This window comes from Nerophis lumbriciformis, linkage group LG08 (assembly GCF_033978685.3).
Source record: "Nerophis lumbriciformis linkage group LG08, RoL_Nlum_v2.1, whole genome shotgun sequence".
NCBI lineage: Eukaryota > Metazoa > Chordata > Actinopteri > Syngnathiformes > Syngnathidae > Nerophis > Nerophis lumbriciformis.
In genome coordinates, this window is record NC_084555.2 from 49,075,908 (window position 1) to 49,099,508 (window position 23,601).

At 38.4% G+C, this 23,601-nt stretch overlaps 1 protein-coding gene across 3 annotated transcripts; it reads right to left on the minus strand.

Moving 5' to 3' along the window:
- Positions 1 to 512: 512 nt before the first annotated feature.
- Positions 513 to 10,275, minus strand: LOC133611956 (zona pellucida sperm-binding protein 3-like). 3 transcript variants are annotated; one of them, XM_072913726.1, is made up of 8 exons: positions 9,814 to 10,275; positions 9,612 to 9,730; positions 9,393 to 9,496; positions 9,139 to 9,313; positions 1,701 to 1,949; positions 1,304 to 1,626; positions 866 to 1,012; positions 513 to 743 (listed from the first exon to the last, which is right to left on the minus strand). In XM_072913726.1, the coding sequence occupies exons 1-8, from the start codon at positions 10,219 to 10,221 to the stop codon at positions 682 to 684; spliced, it is 1,587 nt and encodes a 528-aa protein (XP_072769827.1). In that variant the 5' UTR covers positions 10,222 to 10,275; the 3' UTR covers positions 513 to 681. The 3 variants fall into 3 exon arrangements, with proteins under 3 accessions (XP_072769827.1, XP_072769826.1, XP_072769825.1); XM_072913725.1 differs by having other exon boundaries at positions 866 to 1,096; positions 1,244 to 1,626; XM_072913724.1 differs by having other exon boundaries at positions 866 to 1,626.
- Positions 10,276 to 23,601: the final 13,326 nt, after the last annotated feature.

Here is a 23,601-nt window from a genome sequence, read left to right on the forward strand (position 1 = left end):
CAAGGCTGAGGCAAAATATCGAGATATATATCGTGTATCGCAATATGGCCTTAAAATATCGCAATATTAAAAAAAGGCCATATCGCCCAGCCCTAGTTTCAATGATGCCATTTCTGTTTGTCATGTATAATTTTGTCTATTTTGTGTTTATCCTTGAATAAACAGGTCAGTTTCTTGTTACCAACCATTGTGTATTATTCAAACTCCCCTAATTCAGCTGGCTAGTTGTTATCAAGAGTACTAAAACCCTTTTCAACATGATTCTGACAACTAAGTAGGCTAAATAACTTTAAACTTTAATACATGCTCGGATAGGCCAGTATCGGTATCGGATCGGAAGTGCAAAAACCTGGATCGGGACATCCCTAATGCAGATCACGACACCAGCGTTTCAAACAAACAATAGCAATTTTATTTCCATCAAATGGAAACATTTACAATCTGACTTGGGAAAAAAAAAAGTGGCTTTTATTAAATATTCATGTCATTACAAAGCGACAATGCAACAGAAGTGGCAATTTGAAAAGGTTTTATTCTTTGGGACACTGAATATTTTAACTGTTTTTTTTTCCCCCTCTTTCTTTTTGTTGAAACAGAGGTCATAGCGTTGTGCAGGGAATAACATCCAGTCAGTCATCAACAAATGAGAAGGTTTATTTGGATTTCCATGGAATGTTGGCTTTATTGCTGCTCTCCAATGGCGATGGGACCCAGCGTGACCGCACCTCTCCAGACTATCTCCTCTGAGAAAGAAAGACATGTTATCATTAATATATATTCTCTTATAAAAAAATATCTTAATATATATTTATATATAATACATTATCATAGCAATGATAACGAGCTGTCTAGAAATAGGACATACCTTCTGTCACGGAACGGCCCTTCCTTGAACCGCCGCCGGAGACCCAGGCACTGAGGGTTTTTTTAACCGGAGAGCTGACTGTTACACCGCCGCCAGTGCTCCAGCTACCTTGGCCTTGTTGTTGGCTGGGGGTCCAAGGTTTGCCACCTCCAGTGGTGGTTGAGCCCCCGGTGCCCCAGGTAGTGCCTGTTCCGCCCCCTGTGCTCCAAGAAGTGCTGCCACCCGAAGAACCTTGTTGTTGTTGGCTGGGGGTCCAGGGTTTGCCACCTCCAGTGCTGGTTGAGCCACCTCCAGTGGTGGTTGAGCCACCTCCCCCGGTGCCCCAGGTAGTGACTGTTCCGCCCCCTGTGCTCCAAGAAGTGCTGCCACCCGAAGAACCTTGTTGTTGTTGTTTGCTGGGGGTCCAGGGTTTGCCACCTCCAGTGGTGGTTGAGCCACCTCCAGTGGTGGTTGAGCCACCGCCCCCGGTTCCCCCGGTGCCCCAGGAACCGCCTGTTCCGCCCCCTGTGCTCCAAGAAGTGCTGCCACCCGAAGAGCCTTGTTGTTGTTGTTGGCGGGGTGGGATCCAGGGTTTCCCGCCTCCGGTGGTGGTTGAGCCACCGCCCCCGGTGCCCCAGGTAGTGCCTGTTCCGCCCCCTGTACCCGTAGAAGGATTCCAACCCGTGTTGCCACCGCTGTTCACTACACCTTGACCAGTAGACTGGTGTCCACCGCTACTACACGTGCTGCAAGCTGTATCCACTCCGCTGGCCTCCCTCCAGCTGCTCAGGAAAGGGTGACACAAGGAGTCGCTAGCACCTGTGCTCAAGGAAGTGTCTTGCTTTCGATCACTCACCCGTCGATGTAGGAGCAGGCCCTGTGCTCAGAATCAATGCTGTGGCTGGTGGACGTGGCTCTCAGGTAGCAGGTAATGTAGATCCTATTGGAGTAGTCAATGTCACCTTGTTTCCCCTTTCCACCTCCGCCTCCACCTCCGTCAGTGCCCAGGAACCTAAAGGCCTCCAACAAGAACCGAAGCTTGTTCTCGTCTGTGCGCTGCATGAATCTGGAGTTCGATCCCGTGATGCTGGCATCAACTAAACATCTGCAGGCAAGACAGTCCAGCAATGAGAAGCCATTGGAGAGAAAAACAAGCGACATCTTTTTTTGAACGTCCCAATGACTGCAAACTGGTTTTCTTGGTGATCTGCAGCCGTTTAGTCGCGTGCATCGAAGACTCAAAATGCATTTCTTTCAATATGCGTCATAACAAAAACGATAATATTAAAAAAAAAATGAATAGATGCTGATAGTCCAACTCATACTGACTGGTATACAAACATAATAAATACTGACTGGTATACACACATAATAAATACTGACTGGTATACACACGTAATAAATACTCACTAGTATACACACGTAATAAATACTCACTAGTATACACACGTAATAAATACTGACTGAAATGCACACATAATACATACTGACTGGTATACACACATAATAAATACTGACTGAAATGCACACATAATACATACTGACTGGTATACACACATGATAAATACTGACTGGTATACACACGTAATAAATACTGACTGTTATACACGTAATAAATACTGACTGGTATATACGTAATAAATACTGACTGGTATACACACATAATTAATACTGACTGAAATGCACACATAATACATACTGACTGATATACACACATGATAAATACTGACTGGTATACACACGTAATAAATACTGACTGTTATACACGTAATAAATACTGACTGGTATACACACGTAATTAATACTAACTGTATACACACGTAATTAATACTGACTGGTATACGCACGTAATTAATACTGACTGGTATATACATATAATAAATACTGACTGGTGTACACACGTAATTAATACTGACTAGTATACACACATAATTAATACTGACTGTATACACACGTAATTAATACTGACTGGTATACGCACGTAATTAATACTGACTGGTATATACATATAATAAATACTGACTGGTATACACACGTAATTAATACTGACTGGTATACGCACGTAATAAATACTGACTGGTATATACATATAATAAATACTGACTGGTATACACACGTAATAAATACTGACTGAAATGCACACATAATAAATACTGACTGTTATACACGTAATAAATACTGACTGGTATATACACGTAATTAATACTGACTGGTATACACACGTAATTAATACTGACTAGTATACACACGTAATTAATACTGACTGTATACACACGTAATTAATACTGACTGGTATACGCACGTAAATAATACTGACTGGTATACACACGTAATAAATACTGACTGGTATACACATGTAATAAATACTCACTAGTATACACACGTAATAAATACTGACTGATATACACACATAATAAATACTGACTGGTATACACACGTAATTAATACTAACTGGTATACACACGTAATAAATACTGACTAGTATACACACATAATAAATACTGACTAGTATACACACGTAATAAATACTGACTAGTATAGACACGTAATAAATACTGACTGGTATACGCACGTAATTAATACTGACTGGTATATACATATAATAAATACTGACTGGTATACACACGTAATAAATACTCACTAGTATACACACGTAATAAATACTGACTGTTATACACGTAATAAATACTGACTGGTATGAACATGTAATAAATACTGACTGGTATACGCACGTAATTAATACTGACTGGTATATACATATAATAAATATTGACTGGTATACACACGTAATTAATACTGACTGGTATACGCACGTAATTAATACTGACTGGTATATACATATAATAAATACTGACTGGTATAAACACGTAATAAATACTCACTAGTATACACACGTAATAAATACTGACTGAAATGCACACATAATAAATACTGACTGATATACCCACATAATAAATACTGACTGGTATACCCACATAATAAATACTGACTGGTATACACACGTAATAAATACTCACTAGTATACACACGGAATAAATACTGACTGAAATGCACACATAATAAATACTGACTAGTATACACACGTAATAAATACTGACTAGCATACACACATAATAAATACTGACTGGTATACACACGTAATAAATACTCACTAGTATACACACGTAATAAATACTGACTGGTATACACACGTAATAAATACTCACTAGTATACACACGTAATAAATACTGACTAGTATACACACGTAATAAATACTGACTGAAATGCACACATAATAAATACTGACTGGTATACACACATAATTAATACTGACTGGTAAACACACATAATACATACTGACTGATATACACAAATAGTAAATACTGACTGGTATACACAAATAGTACATACTGACTGGTATACACACATAATACATACTGACTGGTATACACACATAATACATACTGACTGGTATACACAAGCTATGGAGATGATATCAGTAGAAAAAACTGCATTTAGTTGAGATAATAATGAGTCATATATTGGAATATAGGATCCATTATTGAAATGAGTTTTAACTATTAAATGAACCTAAAATATGACTTATTTTATCTTTGTGGTAAATATTGGACACAATGTGTTGTCAAGCTTATGAGATGTGATGCAAATGTAAGCCACTGTGACACTATTGTTCTTTTTTTTAAATGTTTTAATTACATTATTTTATAAATGGCTGTGACGATAATGTCAATGAGGGATTTCTAATTGGACTTTTTATTAATATTGATACTGTTGTTGATATTATTCATTTTTGTTTGACGACATTTGGATTGTTTTGTGTCATGTGTGTGTGTCCTCTCAATTGATTGCTAGTCTGAATGTTGCTGGCCTGGGTTTGGTTTTGCAATTGGAATTGTATTATTATTGTGTTGTTGTGTATTATTTTGTTGGACTGATTAATTTAAAAAAATAAAAAAGTTCCTAAGCCAAAAAGAAAAATGTGTCTGCTATTTCGTTAAAAGATGCTGACACCGTGCATAGTGTGAATCAGTGAAATATTTTGTTTCATTATCTTGAAATTTCTCTAATGCCTTAAAATCCATTTTAAATGAAATGATTGCAAAGTCTGTGATACAGAAAGCGGCACTATCTACAACGCTAAATGGTTCATTTTTTTGGTGTCATTCCACTGACTAAAAGAAGAAAACATTCTTGAAGGGGCCCGATTATACATAACCAACATTTTATACCAGTTGGTACCTTTTGTGTATTGGAAATTAAACCATGGAGATATGTATAAAACAAACCAGCCATTCGGAATTGGAAACTAGTGACTTATTTTGCCTTTGTTATGTCAGCGGATATCTCCATATATGGTCGAGATTTACCCCAAGTCTACCATTTTTTATTAAGTTGTAGTCACTAAGTTCCTTCTTTTTCTCTGTCCTCTTGTTGTGGGGCAGACTGGCTCCTACATGCACATGCATACTAAAATCTTCTGATAAAAAGTAGCGTGTACTGTATTTTTCACTTTAGATGTGTAACATGTATTTGCCATTTTGTCATAGATCAAATATCTGTATATTCAGTGTTGAAGGATTACTTTCTACAACGTTCATAGTACTGTAGGACCCTGAAATTAATATTACTAATTCATATGATTTTACTTGTATTGTCATCACTTTAGATGTGTAACATGTATATGCCATTTTGTCATGGATCAAATATCTGTATATTCAGTTTTGAAGGATTACTTTCTACAACGTTCATAGTACCGTAGGACCCTGAAATTAATATTACTAATTAATAATATTTTACTTGATTGTCATCAGACTCATCACTTTAGATGTGTAACATGTATATGCCATTTTGCCATGGATCAAATATCTGTATATTCAGTGTTGAAGGATTACTTTCTCCAATGTTCACAGTACTGTAGGACCCTGAAATTAATATTACTAATTAATATGATTTTACTTGTATTGTCATCACTCTAGATGTGTAACATGTATTTGCCATTTTGTCATGGATCAAATATCTGTATATTCAACAGTGTTGGGTTAGTCACTGAAAACCAGTACGTAGTTAGAGTTACTAGTTACTTTATTTCAAAAGTAACTCAGTTACTTACACCAAAAAGTAATGCGTTACTGTGTAAAGTAAGTTTGCTGAAGGATTACTTTCTACAACGTTCATAGTACTGTAGGACCCTGAAATTAATATTACCGTATTTTTTGGAGTATAAGTCGCACCTGCCGAAAATGCATAATAAAGAAGGAAAAAAACATACATAAGTCGCACTGGAGCCCGGCCAAACTATGAAAAAAACTGCGACTTATAGTCCGAAAAATACGGTAGTTCTAACTTATATATCGGGTCAGTCGGTTTGATACGACAGCGCTAAAAACTACCAAATGGCTGACGAGGTTGAGACACGGTCGAAGGGGGGCTTGGCACGTAAATAAGACGGATCATTCTGAAGAGACGGTCGGAAAGTCGTCTGTAAAATAAAATCTACGCAAAATGTTGACCAAAGATGCACGGTTACATGTTACGCAGACCACAAGGAAGTGTTTTGAATGTAGAAACAGAAATCATAATATCCATCCATTTTCTTCAGCTTATTCGAGGTCGGGTCTTCCCTACGTGTCCTGGGCATACTTGCCAACCTTGAGACCTCTGATTTCGGGTATATTGACAGCTAGAATTCACCAAGTCAAGTATGTCATACATACCGTATTTTCTGCACTATAAGGTGCACCGGATTATAAGGCGCACCTTCAATGAATGGCCTATTTTAAAACGTCGTTCATATATAAGGCGCACCGCATTATAAGGCGCATAGAATAGAAGCTACAGGAGAGGCTGGGGTTACGTTATGCATCCCGTAGTTGCGAGACCTGTTGTGGCTCAATATTGGTCCATATATAAGGCGCACCGGATTATAAGGCGCACTGTCAGCTTTTGAGAAAATTGGGAGGTTTTTAGGTGCACCTTATAGTGCGGAAAATACGGTATATATGCATATATATATATATATATATATATATATATATATATATATATATATATATATATATATATATATATATATATATACATCCTGAAAATATGCAAACAAAACTGTGTTTAGATAATTGATACTTCAAACTTGCATAAATAAATCTTAAGGAATATAACATAACTTGGCTTCTGAGAGCTTCAAAATGTAATAAATAAAATGCTAAAGTTGTTGATAAACAAGCAATTATTTTAATAATTAAATATGGTCATTTTAAATGAATTATTATGATCATTTAAAATTAATTATTTCAAATATGTTTATTTTAATGTGTAAATTCTAAGGCTGGATGTAATAAGGAGTCAGAAAAAATACAAATAAAAATACAATTAATTTTGATGTTTTTAGCAAAATATAATAAAAATTTATTTATTTATTTTAAAAAATTTAATTAATAAATATATGTATTTTTAGGTAAGATAAACATAATAATACAATTTATCTTTAGTCTGGATGATTTAGTTCTTGTCACCCTGTTGTCCTTCCGTCGTGAAAAAAAGGCTGTCCTCACTCAGGTCCGCATGGAGCTGGAGGAGGCGTGGCCTCCAGCTCCGGCTGAAAATCGGGAGATTTTCGGGAGAATATTTGTCCCGGGAGGTTTTCGGGAGAGGCGCTGAATTTCGAGAGCCTCCCGGAAAATTCGGGATGGTTGGCAAGTATGGTCCTGGGTCTTCCCCGTGGCCTCCTGCCGGTCAGACGTGCCCTAAACACCTCCCTAGGGAGGCGTTCGGGTGGCATCCTGACCAGATGCCCGAACCACCTCATCTGGCTCCTCTCCTTGTGGAGGAGCAGCGGCTTTACTTTGAGCTCCTCCCGGATGACAGAGCTTCTCACCCTATCTCTAAGGGTGAGAAGCTCTGTCAGATACCTGCCATCTTTTCTTGGATGCTAGTTCATTAATGTTGGGGCTCAGGCTTTGAGCTGAGGCAACCTTCATTATCGAACGAAGGTGTTCATCAGTCATTATATCTCGTAGTCCACCCGGACCACAGTCTTTAACGTCCTCTACGAGCTGTCGTCACATCCGCTTTTCATCCATTCTAACAACGTGCTGGCCCAGTCACAAGATATGTGTGGCTTCTGTACGAACACACACGTGAATGCAACGCATACTTGATCAACAGCAATACAGGGTACACTGAGGGTGGCCGTATAAACAACTTTAACACTGTTAGAAATATACGCCACACTGTGAATCCACACCAAACAAGAATGACAAACACATTTCGGGAGAACATCCGCACCGTAACACAACAGAACAAATACCCAGAACCCTCAACCCGGCGGAGGAAACTCATTTTGGGCCGCTTGTACCCGTGATCTTGTCCTTTCGGTCATAACCCAAAGCTCATGACCATAGGTGAGGATAGGAACGTAGATCGACCGGTAAATTGAGAGCTTTGCCTTCCGGCTCAGCTCCTTCTTCACCACAACAGATCCATACAGCGTCCGCATTACTGAAGACGCCGCACCGATCCGCCTGTCGATCTCACCATCCACTCTTCCCTCACTCGTGAACAAGACTCCGAGGTACTTGAACTCCTCCACTTGGGGCAAGATCTCCTCCCCAACCCGGAGATGGCACTCCACCTTTTTACGGGAGAGAACCATGGACTCGGACTTGGAGGTGCTGATTCCCATCCCAGTCGCTTCACACTCGGCTGCGAACCGATCCAGTGAGAGCTGAAGATCTTGGCCGGAGGAAGCCATCAGGACCACATCATCTGCAAATAGCAGAGACCTAATCCTGCAGCCACCAAACCAAATACCCTCAACGCCCTGACTGCGCCTAGAAATTCTGTCCATAAAGGTTATGAACAGAATCGATGACAAAGGGCAGCCTTGGCGGAGTCCAACCCTCACTGGAAACGTGTCCGACTTACGGCCGGCAATGCGGACCAAGCTTTGACACCGATTATACAGGGAGCGGACCGCCACAATCAGACAGTCCGTTACCCCATACTCTCTGAGCACTCCCCACAGGACTTCCCGGGGTACACGGTCGAATGCCTTCTCCAAGTCCAATATTACAAACAGCACACAATTAAAGTGTGACTATGTGGATCAAATCCTCTGAAGAAGGACTACAAGGAGCTCTAATACAACCTGATCTACAGCAACCTTGTTGTATTGTGTTTGAATGTGTTCTACCCGTGGGGACCGTACGTCTGCACTGATTGGCACATAGATCAATCCAACTCAATTCCGGAATTCATATCAACATAAAGTTCTTTCAAGTGTGATCTTCCTTACCCGTCCTGAATGAAGCCATATCTGGGGTTGGAGTTAATATCAGGTGAGAGCGTAGCCACACAGCTGTCCACATAAACACGGAGGGGCACGTGGTAGAACTGCTTGACGGACGCCTCGATGAAAATCATGTCACCCAGGAAGTATTCAAAGCGAGGCCTCTCATACATCCAGTCGGCTGTTGGTCAAAATAGCAGAAGAGAGGTTAGAAGAAGTCTCCAAAAAGTACGCAGTAGGGACAATGGAAAAGCACTCACTGGTCATGAGGGTCAGACTGAAGTACAAGAACTCCTCGGACACCTTGATGGCAGAGTACGGAACCCAGTGTGGGTCGAGAGGTAGGCTGCTCACGTTGTGATTCCTAAAGATTTCATAAACAGAAAGGTCACACAAGGTAAAGCGGGATGTGTCGAGTCAAATGTTCCAACTACGGAGGCATGTGAAGGTAAGAATCTACAAGTCTAGTTTAGGCGCACCTCGGGTAGTGGCATTCTACAATCACAACAGCTTTGGGAGTCCTCACAATAGGGGTCCCCACTAACTGGCTGGGGCTGTAAAAGAGCTTGAATTGGTAGATGAGGGAGTCGTCGGTCATCTACGAGTCAAAACAAAAAAGAAAGTATGATTACAAACTACGGTCTTTAAAATCGTCCCACAATGGGTAAGAGTTTGGCTTACCCTTAACTCACTGCCGCAATTGTGCAGCTCAGACTCGTAAATCAGCACTTGAGCATTTGTGTCTTCCCCCACGGCACCGCAGTTTCCCAGGGTGAGGTCCTCAGGGTTGACTGCCTGGCCTATTCCAAAGAAGTCCTTCTTGACCTCCACATGTGCGTCCCTCTCCCGGCAGTCCACAGCGACGGTCGTAGGGGAGACGGGGTGCCTGATCTCAATGGTCACATCAACCTTGGGCGGAGGCTGAGGATCTTCAGGGTAAATCCAGGTGACCGGCTTTTCAAATGGGTTTTTTGACTGCTGGGAACCGGCATCGTCTTGTCTCCGATTTTGCATCGGGTACTGAGCGTCGCAGAAGCTGCCGACGAAGGCCAGTGCCAGGAGGCACACAGCGGTGCACTTCATCACCATGGCTTCGCAACAACAAGTGATCCTCACGAGGTGCTGCAAGGACGGAGGAAGGGTTCGCCTACTTTTATAAGCCCAACGGCCAGTCTGCTTCTGTTTGCTTCCCGCCCCTTTTGTTGGACCTTTCCCATGTGAGCTGATAAGCCAAAGTGTCCGCCATCATCCCCGCTTGGGTCCGTATCAAAACGCTACCATAGGTCCATGCCGTTCTCGAACACAAAAACACAAGGTGGATTCATAGACTCACAGAGCTCACTACAGAAAACACAAACGCAAAGAAACCAAATAAAACAAAAACAAGAATAAATAAGAGCAAGACACGTGTTTTCTCACGGCAATCCACAAAGAAAAGTAATGATAATAACAACAAATTACAATTACAAATAAGGTGTAAAAAATGCTCAAGTTAAAAAAACGAATGTACTGCAAAAGAATATAAGATTCTCTCCAGTATTAAAAAAAAAGGATACCAAGAAGACAGCGGTCACCAAAAGGTTATGTTGACAGTAGGTTAGGGTCACCTGCCCTCAACAGGACATGTCACACTCCTGATTTTTGCCAAAGTACATTTTTATAAAAAAATCAATAGTGGACCCAACCACTGTTGACTGGTGGAGGTTGCAAAACATCAGACCAGACTCAAAGTCACTCACACGTATAAAAGGGAACACCTGTTGGGTGCTGTGCCGTAACATCAACATTACAGTACCAGTGTATTAGCTATACCAACAAATGGCAGCTTTATCTGGGAATGTGCACACATACACTATACATTTATTACCAGAATTGGAACAGGACATGTTTTTAGGTATGCAGGGATGGAAACATCAGGACTAACATGAAGACTGGCTTATGGTCAGAAAACGTGTGCTCTTATCATTTTGGTGACTAAATCAACTTGACAATTCAACAACCCATTAATCGGAAAATATTCATTTCAATATTATTTGTAACTAGATGGGCAAATCTCAGCGTTCTGAGCTCCTGTTTTCAGGCCAGTGTTGTGCAGAGCTGAATCATTCTCTTTGGCAGGTTTAGTTCATCTTCCCATAGCTGACATCGGTCTTCTCAAGGCCTTCAATCGATTGCAACTGACCTGTTAAGATTGTCTTAGAAGACCTTTCACCTCTCATTTGAACAGGCGTCATTAGTTCATGATCACAGACTTACATAGGACAGATCTAGTCAGAGTGCTTAGTGGACCCCGACTTACCATGAATTGATTTACGTGGACCCCGACTTAAACAAGTTGAAAAACTTATACGGGTGTTACCATTTAGCTGTCAATTGTACGGAATATGTACTGAACTGTGCAATCTACTAATAAAAGTTTCAATCAATCATTCAATGCAGGATCCAAAGTATTTGACCTTCTGCAACAGACCTGGGCAAATGAAGGCCCGGGGGCCACATGTTAAGCTTTTCAATCTGGCCTGCCGGACATTCCAAAATATTTTTTTTTAGATGTTTAAGATGGAAAGTGTAGCTGCCATTATCAAGGTTCAAGGTTCAACTTTATTGTCCCCGCGGGTAAATTTGTCTTGGGCACAGTGCATCATTGCTTTCTTAACATACCCAAAAACAACAGAACAAAAACACAAGCACAGACACAACCACAACCATACAACTAACATTTAAACATCAGAACATGGAGCTTGATAGACATAGGTGGCACTTTGATGTAGGCATAAAATCTACAGTATGGAGATAAAGATAAAGTACCAATGTGCATTGCACTAGAGCTCATGGATAAAGTGCTGTGTGCTAAAGTGCTTAGTTCTAAAGTGCTATGTGCTAAAGTGCTATGGGCTAAAAAAGTGCTAACCTATGTATTAAAATTCTATTGCACATTGTTGGTCAGCTTAATGGAGGCTGGGACAAATGATAATTTAAGGCGGTTAAATTTGCATAGTGGGACCCGGAGTCTTCTCCCTGATGGCAGGGTTCCATATTCAGGAAAGAGTGGATGTTGTGAGTTGGAAATAATTTTCTTAGCTTTTTTCCTAACTGCCTGCTCATAGATGCTCTGTATAGGCTCATATTCTTTCCTCCCTACGATTTTCATTGCCGTTTTATGCATGCCGGCCAGTTTGCTTTTTAGCTTAACGGTTAGGTTGCCAAACCATGAGGTGATTCCGTATCTAATGATGCTCTCTACAATGGCACGGTAGAAAATCATCATGATGTGGCTGCTTACGCCGTACAATCTTAATCTTCGCAAAAAATATAGCCTCTGTTGCAGTCTATTGCACAGTTTGTCAATATGTGTCTTCCAGCAGAGAAGATTATCAATATGAACCCCTAAATATTTATATGAGGATACCTGGGTGATTTCCTGATTTTTGATGACCACTGGCTCATGGTGAGTCACTTTCCTCGGATCCAAAACCATTTCCTGTGTCTTGGTCACATTTAAAATGTGACCAATATGATGTGCAGTGATGTTTTCTAATGACCGTAAGTCTTTAACTATACTAAGTCTTTCAATGCTTGGAATCTGCGCTTTTGCATGATATTTTATTGACTAGTGTTGTCCTGATACCAATATTATTTCCATACTTTGATACTTTTCTAAATAAAGGGGACCAGAAAAAATTGCATTATTGGCTTTATTTTAAGCAAAAATCTTAGGGTGTGGCCCATTGGCGTTGTTAGGCCTATTTTAGGTTGAGCCCCCCTAAATAATTTGGCGTTTTTTGGGTTTTTTTTACAAATAAATGCCGACATATTCATTATAAAGTGGCCCAAATATGAGTTTAAATAAATAATCATATAACCTGTTATTATTCACTCAGTTTCCCCTCACTTCGTAGCGTAAGGTAGAGAGCCCTTTTCGTGCGTCGGTATCCAATCCATTCCACTTGTTCATATAGAAAATACCCACATCACTCAAATTCCAGCCCGCATTTTCTCTGCGACCTTGCTTGCGGTCCTGCAGGTGTACGAAGCACATTATCTTCCTTTACAATGAGTGAAGCTGCACAAAACCTTGTGTGTGCAATTGTAAATCATTTATTTTTTTAAGTTTTGTGTTTCTTGTAGAATCTATATAAAGTAATATACATAAGCCTATTGTTAAAATAATGGAAAAAACATCATTAAATATATTTGTTTTATTGTATTGTTACATTAATAGCTGTTGTATTATTATAGGATGGCTTGTTAAACATTTAATAGGATTTTCAGAGGGAGGAAAAACCAAGACATTTAATATAAAATGTAAAATTAATAAATACATAAAAAGAAAATATATGGTTAAAAGCCATCGTCCCGGGGAGCATTTCATTTCGTCCCGTGCATTTTTTTAAATAATAATAATAACAATGAATAATTTCTAAGTCTTTGTTAGCCGTTTGTGAAGTTTTGTGCTCGTGCGTAACATTCGGCTCGCATTCTGTGCATCTCCTGGAGGCAAAGCCCCCCCTGTCCTTAAAAGATAGTGACGCCCCTGGTACTTTTCAGAGGAGGTATGATTCATTAGTATTGCGGTACTATACTATTACCTGTATACCGTAGAAACCCTACTAGTTACTATGGTAATCTACGTCACAGCAGGTCAGACGAGGCACCAAGCAGTGTGGGTGGGGAGCGTTTCCACAGAGTGTTCCCAGAGCCTGAAATGTGGGTGTCAGGGACAGACGCGGAAGGAGATTTTTACAACAAAGTTCTAAAGCTTAGTGATATATCACATATATCAGATTGTAGATGTTTTTTTACCCTTCACGTTCATATTTCGCTGTGTTTGTTGCATTTTTGTTGCATTTGGCTTGATTGTAAAATATGTGGATAGAGAGGGGGTGTGACGTTCATATGTTGTCAATATTCATGTTTTATCCTTCATAGTTAATATTGTAACGTTCTTTATTTTCATGTACATTCTGGGTGTCTCATTCAGTAAAAAAAAATGTAAAATGTCATTCCGTTTTAAGGGGTGTGACCGTTCATATGTTCTCAATATTCAGGGTTTTATCGTTCATAGAAAAAAAAATTCCATTCCGTTTTTAAGGCAGTTTGTCATAACATTTTTTAGCATTCAATCAGACTTTATTTTTTTGTCACTCTCGCTATAAGTAAATAATTGTTTTTAAATCATATTTATTTTATTGTGTCTTCTGACCAGTAAGCATGTAGACCAGGGGTGTCAAAACTCAAATACAGAGTGGGCCAAAATGTAAACTGAACAAAGCCGCGGGCCAAGGTTGAACAAATGAACCTTTAATAGGGACCCAAACAAGTTTTGCATTGAATATTGAACAAGCAAGGCTTATATAAACGTTATAGTGACATGCAAAATCCAGTTTCAAATAATAATAATAATAATTAAAAAATATCAATGGCATATCAAATACAATTTAAATAACAATTGAATACCTCTTTTCTATTTGCAGCCTTCTGAGGTAAATATCAACATTAACTTTTTCCACAGGCTAATACATTTGAAAATAAAATAACGATGAATAAACCAACCATTCAGGACTTTAAACTGCTCAGTTTGCAACACACTGATCTAATCTGATGTGCCCAAGCCAGATACCTGCCATCTTTTCTTGGATGCTTGTTCATTAATGTTGGGGCTCAGGCTTTGAGCTGAGGCAACCTTCATTATCGAACGAAGGTGTTCATCAGTCATTATATCTCGTAGTCCACCCGGACCACGGTCTTTAACGTCCTCTACGAGCTGTCGTCACATCCGCTTTTCATCCATTCTAACAACGTGCTGGCCCAGTCACAAGATATGTGCGGCTTCTGTACGAACACACACGTGAATGCAATGCATACTTGATCAACAGCGATACAGGGTACACTGAGGGTGGCCGTATAAACAACTTTAACACTGTTAGAAATATACGCCACACTGTGAATCCACACCAAACAAGAATGACAAACACATTTCGGGAGAACATCCGCACCGTAACACAACAGAACAAATAGCCAGAACCCTTTTCAGCACTAACTCTTCGGGACGCTACAAGGTGTGTGGGGCGCGTGGGGGGTGTATTTTGTAGCGCGTTATGCTAACTATTATTAGGATGGACCAAGAGGCAGAGATTTGTCTTCCTTCCATCTTAACGACACAATGCTAACAAGGGTGATTGAATCCTAATGGCTGTTGTGCTGGCAGAGTTCCTTTTTCTTTGCATCTTAACAGCTTTAGATTATGAACCACAATAGACCAAAACCATTCTTGTTTGGGAACGCCCAAATCCTGTAGAACAGGCCTGGGCAATTATTTTGACTCGGGGGCCAAATTTAGAGAAAAAAATGTGTCTGGGGCCTGGTATATCTATTTTTAGGAAAACTAATACAAAACCTCACAATAAAGTCTGATTGAATGCTAAAAATGTTATGACAGACTGCCTTAAAAACGGAATGGATTTTTTTTCTTCTATGAACGATAAAACCTTGAATATTGAGAACATATGAACGGTCACACCCCTTAAAACGGAATGACATTTAACATTTTTTTACTGAATGAGACACCCAAAATGTACATGAAAATAAAGAACGTTACAATATTAACTATGAAGGATAAAACACTGTATATTGACAACATATGAACGTCACACAACCTCTCTATCCACATATTTTACAATCAAGCCAAATGCAAAATACACCCCCCCCCCCCCCCCCCCCCCCCACGCCCTCCACACACCTTGTAGCGTCCCGGAAGAGTTAGTGCTGCAAAGGGTTCTGGGTATTTGTTCTGTTGTGTTTATGTTGTGTTACGGTGCGGATGTTCTCCCGAAATGTGTTTGTCATTCTTGTTTGGTGTGGGTTCACGTGTGGCGTATATTTCTAAAAGTGTTCAAGTTGTTTATACGGCCACCCTCAGTGTGACCTGTATGGCTGTTGATCAAGTATGCGTTGCACTCACTTGTGTGTGCATGCAGAAGCAGCACATATTATGTGACTGGGCCAGCACTCGTTGGACTGGATGAAAAGCGGACGTGACGATTTTCGGGAAAAGCACTGAAATTTGGGAGTCTCCCGGGAGGGTTGGCAACTATGAGAATTAGCGGTGTTACCGCGGCACCGTCACTGTATATAATCGGCGGGCCAGCTCTAGTGTTAATTTGATATCGCCTCAAGGGCCAATTGAAATTACAATTGGCCCGCGGGCCAGAGTTTGACACCCATGATGTAGACACTTACAGCATGAGGAAGTTCACATTGACGCGATAATGGTAGCCTACATTTTCATTTTTATTACCGTTGTTTAAACAGTAATAGCAACTACTGGTAGCTATTGTAGACGAAGCAGCTCATTTCGACGGAACAATCTAAAAGTCTATGAGCATGAACTAATTTTGCTCGAATTAAAGGCGAAACGTCTTCTAAGACAATCTTAATAGTCCAATTCCATTTGATTCAACTCCCGGAGAAGACATTATCAATTTCAACCATAACTATAAAACAAGTGATTCTTAACCTGGGTTCGATCGAACCCTAGGGGTTCGGTCAAGACACACCCGACTCATCGTGTAAATAAAAACTTCTCCCTATCGGCGTATTACGGATACGGCAACAGCAGAAGTCAGACTGATTTGCAGGTGTGTAATTTGTTGTGAGTTTATGCACTGTGTTGGTTTTGTTCTTTGAACAAGGTGATGTTCATGCACGGTTCATTAGTTGCTTATTAACATGCAAATTAGTAACATATTGGCTCTTAACTAGTCATTATTAAGTACTTATTAATGTCAGGACTAGGACTATGGCGTGGTTTGTTCTCCCGTGGTGCAAATGAACATTTGGACCAAACATGGCGTGAAGGTGAAGACATTATTTATTTAAACACTATAACTACAAAAAGAACAAACTAAAGGTGCGCACAAGGCGGAAGTACAAACTTGACAAATGAAACCAAATACTTGCACGTGGGCAAAAAAACTAAGGACATGAACAAAAGTCGCTAACTGTGGCATGAATAGAAACAACTTACTTGGACATGGCATGAAGTGCGCAGAGGTAAACAAAGTGTGAAGCAGAGAGTCAGCGGTATGATGTCGCCAGGGAGACTTCCTGGCAACAATGGGTTTAAATAATAGTGACATGATTAAAGACAGGGCAGGTGAAAACTAATGGGTTGCTATGGTGACAAACAAGAGTGCACAATGAGTCCAAACGTGGAACAGGTGAAACTGATGGGTAACCATGGAAACAAGACAAGGGAGTGAAAAGCCAGAAACTAAAGAGTCCAATAACTAAACTAAACAAAACATGATTACACAGACAAGACAGAGCCCCTCCCTTAAGGACAGATACCAGATGTCCATAAAAAAAAAACAAAAAAAACAATGATCACTAGTCACGGGACATGACAATTAATGCCTTATTCGACATGGGCTTATTATAACCCTAACCCTTTAACCCTGGCCCTAACCCTCTAATCCTAACCCTAACCTCACCAAATAACTCTAAGTCTTTGTTACTTAGAATATGTTCCCCTAGTGTCCAAATAACTCTAAATTAAGTCTTTGTTGCTTAGAATATGTTCCCCGAGTGTCCAAATAACTCTAAATTAAGTCTTTGTTACTTAGAATATGTTCCCCTAGTGTCCAAATAACTCTAAATGTAGTCTTTGTTGCTTAAAATATGTTCCCCGAGTGTCCAAATAACTCTAAATTTAGTCTTTGTTACTTAGAATATGTTCCCCTAGTGTCCAAATAACTCTAAATTAAGTCTTTGTTACTTAGAATATGTTCCCCTAGTGTCCAAATAACTCTAAATTTAGTCTTTGTTGCTTAAAATATGTTCCCCGAGTGTCCAAATAACTCTAAATTAAGTCTTTGTTGCTTAGAATATGTTCCCCGAGTGTCCAAATAACTCTAAATTTAGTCTTTGTTGCTTAGAATATGTTCCCCTAGTGTCCAAATAACTCTAAATTTAGTCTTTGTTGCTTAGAATATGTTCCCCGAGTGTCCAAATAACTCTAAATTAAGTCTTTGTTGCTTAGAATATGTTCCCCTAGTGTCCAAATAACTCTAAATTAAGTCTTTGTTACTTAGAATATGTTCCCCTTGTGTCCAAATAACTCTAAATGTAGTCTTTGTTGCTTAGAATATGTTCCCCGAGTGTCCAAATAACTCTAAATTAAGTCTTTGTTGCTTAGAATATGTTCCCCGAGTGTCCAAATAACTCTGAATTAAGTCTTTGTTACTTAGAATATGTTCCCCGAGTGTCCAAATAACTCTAAATTAAGTCTTTGTTGCTTAGAATATGTTCCCCGAGTGTCCAAATAACTCAAAATTAAGTCTTTGTTACTTAGAATATGTTCCCCTAGTGTCCAAATAACTTTAAATTTAGTCTTTGTTGCTTAGAATATGTTCCCCGAGTGTCCAAATAACTCTAAATTAAGTCTTTGTTGCTTAGAATATGTTCCCCGAGTGTCCAAATAACTCTAAATTAAGTCTTTGTTACTTAGAATATGTTCCCCTAGTGTCCAAATAACTCAAAATGTAGTCTTTGTTACTTAGAATATGTTCCCCTAGTGTCCAAATAACTCTAAATTTAGTCTTTGTTACTTAGAATATGTTCCCCTAGTGTCCAAATAACTCTAAATTCAGTCTTTGTTACTTAGAATATGTTCCCCTACTGTCCAAATAACTCTAAATTAAGTCTTTGTTGCTTAGAATATGTTCCCCGAGTGTCCAAATAACTCTAAATTTAGTCTTTGTTACTTAGAATATGTTCCCCTAGTGTCCAAATAACTCTAAATTAAGTCTTTGTTACTTAGAATATGTTCCCCTAGTGTCCAAATAACTCTAAATTAAGTCTTTGTTGCTTAGAATATGTTCCCCGAGTGTCCAAATAAGTCTAAATTAAGTCTTTATTACTTAGAATATGTTCCCCTAGTGTCCAAATAACTCTAAATTAAGTCTTTGTTACTTAGAATATGTTCCCCGAGTGTCCAAATAACTCTAAATTAAGTCTTTGTTGCTTAGAATATGTTCTCCGAGTGTCCAAATAACTCTAAATTAAGTCTTTGTTGCTTAGAATATGTTCCCCTAGTGTCCAAATAACTCTAAATTAAGTCTTTGTTACTTAGAATATGTTCCCCGAGTGTCCAAATAACTCTAAATTTAGTCTTTGTTACTTAGAATATGTTCCCCTAGTGTCCAAATAACTCAAAATTTAGTCTTTGTTGCTTAGAATATGTTCCCCGAGTGTCCAAATAACTCTAAATTAAGTCTTTGTTACTTAGAATATGTTCCCCTAGTGTCCAAATAACTCTAAATTTAGTCTTTGTTGCTTAGAATATATTCCCCGAATGTCCAAATAACTCTAAATTAAGTCTTTGTTGCTTAGAATATGTTACCCTAGTGTCCAAATAACTCTAAATTAAGTCTTTGTTGCTTAGAATATGTTCCCCTAGTGTCCAAATAACTCTAAATTTAGTCTTTGTTGCTTAGAATATGTTCCCCGAGTGTCTAAATAACTCTAAATTAAGTCTTTGTTGCTTAGAATATGTTCTGCGAGTGTCCAAATAACTCTAAATTTAGTCTTTGTTGCTTAGAATATGTTCCCCGAGTGTCCAAATAACTCTAAATTAAGTCTTTGTTACTTAGAATATGTTCCCCTAGTGTCCAAATAACTCTAAATTAAGTCTTTGTTACTTAGAATATGTTCCCCTAGTGTCCAAATAACTCTAAATTAAGTCTTTGTTGCTTAGAATATGTTCCCCGAGTGTCCAAATAACTCTAAATTAAGTCTTTGTTACTTAGAATATGTTCCCCTAGTGTCCAAATAACTCTAAATTAAGTCTTTGTTACTTAGAATATGTTCCCCTAGTGTCCAAATAACTCTAAATTAAGTCTTTGTTGCTTAGAATATGTTCCCCGAGTGTCCAAATAACTCTAAATTAAGTCTTTGTTACTTAGAATATGTTCCCCTAGTGTCCAAATAACTCTAAATTTAGTCTTTGTTACTTAGAATATGTTCCCCTAGTGTCCAAATAACTCTAAATTTAGTCTTTGTTGCTTAGAATATGTTCCCCGAGTGTCCAAATAACTCTAAATTAAGTCTTTGTTGCTTAGAATATGTTCCCCGAGTGTCCAAATAACTCTAAATTAAGTCTTTGTTACTTAGAATATAATCCCCTAGTGTCCAAATAACTCAAAATTTAGTCTTTGTTGCTTAGAATATGTTCCCCGAGTGTCCAAATAACTCTAAATTTAGTCTTTGTTGCTTAGAATATGTTCCCCTAGTGTCCAAATAACTAAATTTAGTCTTTGTTGCTTAGAATATGTTCCCCGAGTGTCCAAATAACTCTAAATTAAGTCTTTGTTGCTTAGAATATGTTCCCCTAGTGTCCAAATAACTCTAAATTAAGTCTTTGTTACTTAGAATATGTTCCCCTAGTGTCCAAATAACTCTAAATGTAGTCTTTGTTGCTTAGAATATGTTCCCCGAGTGTCCAAATAACTCTAAATTAAGTCTTTGTTGCTTAGAATATGTTCCCAGAGTGTCCAAATAACTCTGAATAAGTCTTTGTTACTTAAAATGTTCCCCGAGTGTCCAAATAAATCTAAATTAAGTCTTTGTTGCTTAGAATATGTTCCCCGAGTGTCCAAATAACTCTAAATTAAGTCTTTGTTACTTAGAATATGTTCCCCTAGTGTCCAAATAACTCTAAATTTAGTCTTTGTTGCTTAGAATATGTTCCCCGAGTGTCCAAATAACTCTAAATTAAGTCTTTGTTGCTTAGAATATGTTCCCCGAGTGTCCAAATAACTCTAAATTAAGTCTTTGTTACTTAGAATATGTTCCCCTAGTGTCCAAATAACTCAAAATTTAGTCTTTGTTACTTAGAATATGTTCCCCTAGTGTCCAAATAACTCTAAATTTAGTCTTTGTTACTTAGAATATGTTCCCCTAGTGTCCAAATAACTCTAAATTAAGTCTTTGTTGCTTAGAATATGTTCCCCGAGTGTCCAAATAAGTCTAAATTAAGTCTTTATTACTTAGAATATGTTCCCCTAGTGTCCAAATAACTCTAAATTAAGTCTTTGTTACTTAGAATATGTTCTCCGAGTGTCCAGATAACTCTAAATTAAGTCTTTGTTGCTTAGAATATGTTCTCCGAGTGTCCAAATAACTCTAAATTAAGTCTTTGTTGCTTAGAATATGTTCCCCTAGTGTCCAAATAACTCTAAATTAAGTCTTTGTTACTTAGAATATGTTCCCCTAGTGTCCAAATAACTCTAAATTAAGTCTTTGTTACTTAGAATATGTTCCCCTAGTGTCCAAATAACTCTAAATTAAGTCTTTGTTACTTAGAATATGTTCCCCGAGTGTCCAAATAAGTCTAAATTAAGTCTTTATTACTTAGAATATGTTCCCCTAGTGTCCAAATAACTCTAAATTAAGTCTTTGTTACTTAGAATATGTTCTCCGAGTGTCCAGATAACTCTAAATTAAGTCTTTGTTGCTTAGAATATGTTCTCCGAGTGTCCAAATAACTCTAAATTTAGTCTTTGTTACTTAGAATATGTTCCCCTAGTGTCCAAATAACTCTAAATTTAGTCTTTGTTGCTTAGAATATGTTCCCCGAGTGTCCAAATAACTCTAAATTAAGTCTTTGTTGCTTAGAATATGTTCCCCGAGTGTCCAAATAACTCTAAATTAAGTCTTTGTTACTTAGAATATAATCCCCTAGTGTCCAAATAACTCAAAATTTAGTCTTTGTTGCTTAGAATATGTTCCCCGAGTGTCCAAATAACTCTAAATTTAGTCTTTGTTGCTTAGAATATGTTCCCCTAGTGTCCAAATAACTAAATTTAGTCTTTGTTGCTTAGAATATGTTCCCCGAGTGTCCAAATAACTCTAAATTAAGTCTTTGTTGCTTAGAATATGTTCCCCTAGTGTCCAAATAACTCTAAATTAAGTCTTTGTTACTTAGAATATGTTCCCCTAGTGTCCAAATAACTCTAAATGTAGTCTTTGTTGCTTAGAATATGTTCCCCGAGTGTCCAAATAACTCTAAATTAAGTCTTTGTTGCTTAGAATATGTTCCCAGAGTGTCCAAATAACTCTGAATAAGTCTTTGTTACTTAAAATGTTCCCCGAGTGTCCAAATAAATCTAAATTAAGTCTTTGTTGCTTAGAATATGTTCCCCGAGTGTCCAAATAACTCTAAATTAAGTCTTTGTTACTTAGAATATGTTCCCCTAGTGTCCAAATAACTCTAAATTTAGTCTTTGTTGCTTAGAATATGTTCCCCGAGTGTCCAAATAACTCTAAATTAAGTCTTTGTTGCTTAGAATATGTTCCCCGAGTGTCCAAATAACTCTAAATTAAGTCTTTGTTACTTAGAATATGTTCCCCTAGTGTCCAAATAACTCAAAATTTAGTCTTTGTTACTTAGAATATGTTCCCCTAGTGTCCAAATAACTCTAAATTTAGTCTTTGTTACTTAGAATATGTTCCCCTAGTGTCCAAATAACTCTAAATTAAGTCTTTGTTGCTTAGAATATGTTCCCCGAGTGTCCAAATAAGTCTAAATTAAGTCTTTATTACTTAGAATATGTTCCCCTAGTGTCCAAATAACTCTAAATTAAGTCTTTGTTACTTAGAATATGTTCTCCGAGTGTCCAGATAACTCTAAATTAAGTCTTTGTTGCTTAGAATATGTTCTCCGAGTGTCCAAATAACTCTAAATTAAGTCTTTGTTGCTTAGAATATGTTCCCCTAGTGTCCAAATAACTCTAAATTAAGTCTTTGTTACTTAGAATATGTTCCCCTAGTGTCCAAATAACTCTAAATTAAGTCTTTGTTACTTAGAATATGTTCCCCTAGTGTCCAAATAACTCTAAATTTAGTCTTTGTTACTTAGAATATGTTCCCCATACTAAAGTGTTACCAAAAACATATAACTTTGTCTTGAATTTGGAAAAAAAAACCATTTTATTTTTCACTAAAGAAGGGTTCGGTGAATGCGCATATGAGACTGGTGGTGTTCGGTACCTCCAACAAGGTTAAGAACCACTGCTATAAAAGGCTACCAGGTCACACTAAAACTCAGCAAAAACACTTTCCAGTTCTCTCTCTACTACTTGTTGTTTAAAAGGTGAGTCATTTTGTTTCATTTGATTTGGTCATACATTGGTTAAACTTCTCTTTGTATTTGTATGATAGTAAAGAATGCTCAAATGATAACCTAAAACATTGCCTGCGCGGTTGGTCGACCACACAATTCTTTTAGATCGCCTGAGAGACTGTGTGGGTGTCAGGGGGACTGCATTAGAGTGGTTCAGATCCTACCTGTCAGAAAGGTCCTTCTCTGTCAGGCTGGGGGACGCCACTTCTTCTTCTGCTTCGCTTTACTGTGGTGTCCCCCAGGGATCTATTCTAAGCCCCATCCTGTTCGCTCTATATCTCCTCCCT